The 6,092-nt window shown below is 62.4% G+C and overlaps 1 protein-coding gene across 1 annotated transcript; it reads right to left on the bottom strand.

Annotated features, from left to right (window-relative positions):
* Positions 1 to 1,698: 1,698 nt before the first annotated feature.
* RPL19 (ribosomal protein L19) lies at positions 1,699 to 5,644 on the bottom strand. Its single transcript, XM_057417033.1, has 6 exons — positions 5,516 to 5,644; positions 4,836 to 4,942; positions 3,549 to 3,671; positions 2,534 to 2,654; positions 2,297 to 2,407; positions 1,699 to 1,892 (listed from the first exon to the last, which is right to left on the bottom strand). Exons 1-6 carry the CDS (start codon positions 5,518 to 5,520, stop codon positions 1,769 to 1,771), a joined length of 591 nt encoding a protein of 196 aa, XP_057273016.1. The 5' UTR covers positions 5,521 to 5,644; the 3' UTR covers positions 1,699 to 1,768.
* Positions 5,645 to 6,092: the final 448 nt, after the last annotated feature.

Below are 6,092 nucleotides of genomic sequence, written 5' to 3' on the forward strand. Positions count from 1 at the left end.
CCTGCCATGGCCCACGCGGGCTGGAAGGGACCCGTGTTTATGGATGCCTCTGGTTGGGGTTCATTCACCAGCCTGGCCCCACAAGTGATGCTGCACCTTCATTCCGTGGGGCGCAGCACGAGGGGTCCGTTTGAGGCTCAGGGTTTGCCGTTGTGTTGCTTCCCACCCTCTTCCCACCATTCCAAGCAATCCGGGCAGGCAGAAGGGTCACTTTAACACCTTCATCTCCAGCTTCCCCATCCCTCACCCCGTCAGCGTTCACGGTGTGCTGACAGGAGCCCCCTCGTGCCGCCTCAAGGATGCTCTCGGTCCTTCCCTTGTAGCTGGCTTTTGAATCCATTCTATTTATTCAGATCCCTTGCTCCCGGTGGATTCCCTGCCTCCTCCACGAGCATTCCTCATCCTCCCTTTGCACAGCTCCCTTCTCCCGAGGTTTCAGGGTGGCAGGGGACAAACGGCGCTTCCCATGGTACCGGGGCAGCAGCAGCGGGTGTCTTGGCACAGCTTGAGCTCACACGGGGCAGGGCAGAGCTGATGTGGATTTCCAAGCTGGATCTGATGGATTTCCAAGCTGGATCTGATGGATTTCCAAGCTGGATCTGATGGATTTCCAAGCTGGAGCTGATGGATTTTTTTTCCTTGTGGCAGAGCCCAGTTTTCAAGGGGGGGGAGAAAACTCCCCAGACTACAGAACCCAAAGCGTTTTTCGTTGTCGTTTTCCAAACAGGGTTTGACAGCATTAAGGTAGCTCAAAACCTACTTGACAGTGTCCTTGCAAGTCACTTAATCCGTCTCCAGATGGACTCTTCCTTTATGTTTGTATTTATAAATACCAATAAACACCATTTTCCAAGCTCTGGTTTACCACGGGAGGGACTCGGAGAGCAAAACCCAACCCCGGTGCACGGGGCAGCGTTCCGGGCTGGGGCTTGCCTTGGTTTGGTGGCCACAGAGGGCATCGAGCACTGAGGTTTGGGGCTGAGGAGCTGGTGGGTCCTGGATCCGCTGGCCCAGGACAGGACCTCGGTCCAGGGCTCTTCCCTGCGCCTGCCCGGACACCCAGCCCGTGCCATGGGTCCATGGGCAGAGCCTTGGGAAGCTTTTGCTGCCTCAACCCTCCTGGGCTGGAGCAGATGCAGCAGGGACCTCCCCAGGGCAGCGACTGAGCCCTTGTGGGCCAGGGAGCCCCAGTTCCACCCCAAATGAGGCTTTTCTGGTGGTTCAAGACCTGCAGCAGCGCTTCTGAGCCCATTCCTGTGGCTGCTCCCACAGGGCTCAGTTAAACCAGAAACCAGAAGAGCTCCCTGTTCTCAAGAGAATCCCCTATGGATGTGGCATCATGGGGGGTCTGGGTTGGATTTTGCTGTGTTGGGGGGATGAGGTTCAGGATGATGGACCCCAAAAATGAGTGTGTTTGGGGGGGGGAGAAGGATAGGGATGGATGGGGATGGAGGGTGAGAATGGGAGGGGTTGGGTGGTGATGGGGCTCAACCAGCTTCTAAAAGCTCAGCGGGAGGTCAGCCCCTGGCAGCACCCACAGGGGTGAGGAGGCGCTTGGGTGAGGGTCGGAGCTCCCCTGCTCCCTCCTGTCCCTTCCCCTCTGTGGCTGCTGTCCCTGAGGAGCACCAAGGTGGGGAGCAGGAGCTGTTCCCATTGCACACACCCTGCAGGGAAAGAGGGGAGACTCCGCGGGAGCAGTCGGGGCTCTGGAGCTTTATTGGATGCTCGTGGATGGAGGAGGATCCTCTGTGCGCAAGGCAAGGAGCGGTCACTTCTTGGTCTCCTCCTCCTTGGAGAGGGTCTTGATGATCTCCTCCTTCTTGGCCTGCAGCCGCTCCTCGCGCCGCTTCCGAGCCTCCTTGGTCTTGGACCTACGAGCTTCAGCCTGGTCACTGCAAGAGGGGAAGGGCTGGTTCATGTGGGGATCACCTCAGAGCTTCCACCCCGGCTCCTGCTCCCCAGCCAGCTGGATCAATGGATCATGGAAGCAGGGGATGGTTTGTGCTGGAAGCGACCTCAAAGCTCCTCCAGCTCCAACCCCTGCCACGGGCAGGGACCCCTTCCACTGGAGCAGCTTGCTCCAAGCCCCTGTGTCCAACCTGGCCTTGAGCACTGCCAGGGATGGGGCAGCCACAGCTTCTCTGGGCACCCTGTGCCAGCGCCTCAGCACCCTCCCAGCACCCTCCTTCTGCCTAAGAGCTCATCTCCGGGCTCCATTCTGGCTCCATTCCTCAGCCAGGCTCCAGAAGGAGCCACCAGCAGCAGAACCCCCCCCCGTTGTGGATGCAGCACTTACGCCAGGAGCTTCTTGCGAGCTTTATCCGCCTTGAGCTTGTGGATGTGCTCCATGAGGATGCGCTTGTTCTTGAAGACGTTGCCCTTGACCTTGAGGTACAGGCTGTGATACCTGAGGGAGCAGAAGGGAACGGGGGCTCAGTGAGGCAGCCCCAGACCCCCTCATCCCTGCTGCTGGGATCATCCCTGGTGCCGTGCTCCGCGGGGAGGGCTCCGGCACCACCCGGGCCCGGCTCACATGTGCCGGTCGATCTTCTTGGACTCCCTGTATCTGCGCAGGAGGCGCCTCAGGATCCGCATCCTCCGCATCCAGGTCACCTTCTCGGGCATGCGAGCGTTGGCCGTGCCCTTCCTCTTACCTGGAGAGGGAAAACAGGATGGGAATGGAGCCGGAGTCCTGCACCTTCAACACAGTCCTCACAGAATAGTTCGGGTTGGAAAGGACCTTAAGATCATCCAGTTCCAACCCCCCTGCCATGGGCAGGGACACCTCACACTAAACCATGGCACCCAAGGCCTCGTCCAACCTGGCCTTGAACGCTGCCAGGGATGGAGCATTCTCAGCCTCCCTGGGCAACCCATTCCAGTGCCTCACCACCCTCACAGGAAAGAATTTCCTCCTTAGATCCAATCTAAACTTCCCCTGTTTCAGTTTTAACCCGTTACCCCTTGTCCTGTCACTCCAGTCCCTAATGAAGAGTCCCCCACCAGCATCCCTATAGCCTCCTTCAGACACTGGAAGGCTGCTCTGAGGTTCAAAGCACCTTCTCTTCTCCAGGCTGAACAGCCCCAACTTCCTCAGCCTGTCTTCATACAGGAGCTGCTCCAGCCCCTGAGCATCCTCGTGGCCTCCTCTGGACTTGTTCCAACAGTTCCATGTCCTTTTTATGCTGAGGACCCCAGAACTGCACACAATGCTCCAGGTGAGGTCTCACAAGAGCAGAGCAGAGCAGAGGGGCAGGATCACCTCCTTCGCCCTGCTGGTCACGCTGCTTTGGATGCAGCCCAGGATACTGGTGGTTTCAGGGCTCAAGCACACACTGAAGCCAGCTCATGTTCAGTTTCTCATGGACCAACACCCCCCAGTCCTCAGGCTGCTCAGGATCTCTTCTCTACCCAACCTGTAGCTGTGATTGGGATTACCCCCCCCTCCCACCATGTTTAACCCTTCTCTTTGCTCCCAGAGGAAAACCATGGACACACGAAGCGCAGGCTGAGGCTCTGCCCCACAGGAGCCATGGGGCTGGACTCACCGATGCCCATGTGCCGGCCCTTCCGCCGGGCCAGGGTGTTCTTCCTGCACCGGGCTCGCGAGTGCACGGTCACGGGCTTGCGGATGATGAGCCCATCCTTGATGAGCTTCCGGATCTGCTGCCCTGCGGAGAGAAACCTCCAACACCAACCATGCACAGGCACCAATCCTGCCTCCCCAAAGCCCCCTCCTGCTCCTGGCTCTCCATCACTGGAGACCCCCCCATCGGGTCTGGAACTGGGCTTCCTCACACTCTCAGTGTCCTGGATTCACCTCCCTGCTTGTCCCAGCCCCTCTGCCCCTGTCCCCACTGCATCCCTGCTTGTTCCTGCCTGCCCCACCACATCCCTGCTTGTCCCAGCCCCTCTGTCCCTGTGCCCACCACATCCCTGCTTGTCCCTGCCCCTGTCCCCACTGCATCCCTGCTTGTCCCAGCCCCTCTGCCCCTGTCCCCACCACATCCCTGCCTGTCCCTGCCCCTCTGCCCCTGTCCCCACCACATCCCTGCTTGTCCCTGCCCGTCCCCACCACATCCCTGCTTGTCCCTGCCCCTGTCCCACCACATCCCTGCTTGTCCCAGCCCCTCTGCCCCTGTCCCCACTGCATCCCTGCTTGTTCCTGCCTGCCCCACCACATCCCTGCTTGTCCCAGCCCCTCTGTCCCTGTCCCCACCACATCCCTGCCTGTACCTGCCCCTGTCCCCACTGCATCCCTGCTTGTCCCAGCCCCTCTGTCCCTGTCCCCACCACATCCCTGCTTGTCCCTGCCCCTGTCCCCACTGCATCCCTGCTTGTCCCAGCCCCTCTGCCCCTGTCCCCACTGCATCCCTGCTTGTCCCAGCCCCTCTGTCCCTGTCCCCACCACATCCCTGCTTGTCCCTGCCCCGTCCCACCACATCCCTGCTTGTCCCAGCCCCTCTGCCCCTGTCCCCACTGCATCCCTGCTTGTTCCTGCCTGCCCCACCACATCCCTGCTTGTCCCAGCCCCTCTGTCCCTGTCCCCACCACATCCCTGCCTGTACCTGCCCCTGTCCCCACTGCATCCCTGCTTGTCCCAGCCCCTCTGCCCTTGTCCCCACCACATCCCTGCTTGTCCCTGCCCCTGTCCCCACCACATCCCTGCCTGTCCCTGCCCCTGTCCCCGTCCCACCACATCCCTGCCTGTACCTGTCCCCACCACATCCCAGCTTGTCCCTGCCCCTGTCCCCACCACATCCCTGCCTGTCCCTGCCCCTGTCCCCGTCCCACCACATCCCTGCCTGTCCCATCACCACGGGCATGGCACTCACGGGAGTTGGCGTTGGCGATCTCGTTGGTCTCATTGGGATCCAACCACACTTTCTTCTTGCCGCAGCGCAGGACGCTGGACGCCAGCCTCTTCTGGAGCCGGAGCATGCTGCAAACACCTCCTGTATCAGCACCCCAGACCCAGCCCTAACCCAGGGCCTCATCCACACCGTGTGCACACCCCCGGCGCGGTGACTGCAGCACTGCCCCGACCCTTTGGGGAAGGAATCGTTCCTCGGCTCCACCTAAACCTCCCCATGGTGCAGCTTGAGGCCGGTTCCCCTTATCCCATCCCTTGGGAGCAGAGCCCAGCCCCTCCTGGCTCCATCCTCCTGTCAGGCACTTGTAGGGAGCCATCAGGTCCCTTCAGCCGTTCCCCATCACACTGTGCTCCAGGCCCCGCTCCAGCACCTCAAAGCCCCTTCAGTGCCCACCACACGCGGCCGAGCCCTGCCCTGGCCCCGCTCCTCCCTCAGCTTCCCCTCAGCCGCCATTTCCCCCCCTCCCCTCACCGCGGCCGCCATTTTCCCCCCGCGGAGGCCGCAGCCGCCCCAGGGGCCACGGGACCCCGCCGTTACCGAAGCCTCCCCCCGTTACCGAGACCCCAGCCCCGGCTCCCCGCTGTATCCCCCCCCCGTGGCCGCTGAACCCGCCCCAAGCGCCACAGAGCGCTGCCCCTCACCTCATGGCGGCGGCCGGGCGCGGAGGAAGAGGCGTGGGGCCGGTCCCGCCCAGCGCCGGCGCCGCGGCGAGCGGAACGTACCACTCGGCTCGCACCGAACTCCGTGCCCCGAAGCACCGAGGCGGAGCGGGACGCGGTGAGGGAGCCGCGATGGGGCTTCGGGGGCTGAGGGCGAGCGGGAGCCGGAGCGGCTCGGGAAGTGGAAGGGAAGATGCGGTTACCCTCTTCACACACCCCTCTGTGTGGGTGCGGGGTGGTACAGCCCGAGCCGGAGCCTGCGCATGCGCGGTGGGGTTGGGGGGGGCAGTGGGATGGGATTGGAGCGATGGGAGCGGGATTGGGGCGATGGGAACGGGATTGGGGGCGATGGGAGCGGGATTGGGGCGATGGGAACGGGATTGGGGGCGATGGGAGCGGGATTGGGGCGATGGGAGCGGGATTGGGGCGGTGGGAGCGGGATTGGGGGAGACGGGAGCAGATTGGGGCGATGGGAGCGGGATTGGGGCGATGGGAGCGGGATTGGGGCGATGGGAGCGGGATTGGGGCGATGGGAACGGGATTGGAGGCGATGGGAGCG

This window comes from Pezoporus wallicus, unplaced genomic scaffold (genome assembly GCF_028554395.1).
Source record: "Pezoporus wallicus isolate ANWC-B61680 ecotype Strahan unplaced genomic scaffold, APGP_CSIRO_Pwel_v1 contig_9307, whole genome shotgun sequence".
NCBI classification, from domain to species: Eukaryota; Metazoa; Chordata; class Aves; order Psittaciformes; family Psittacidae; genus Pezoporus; species Pezoporus wallicus.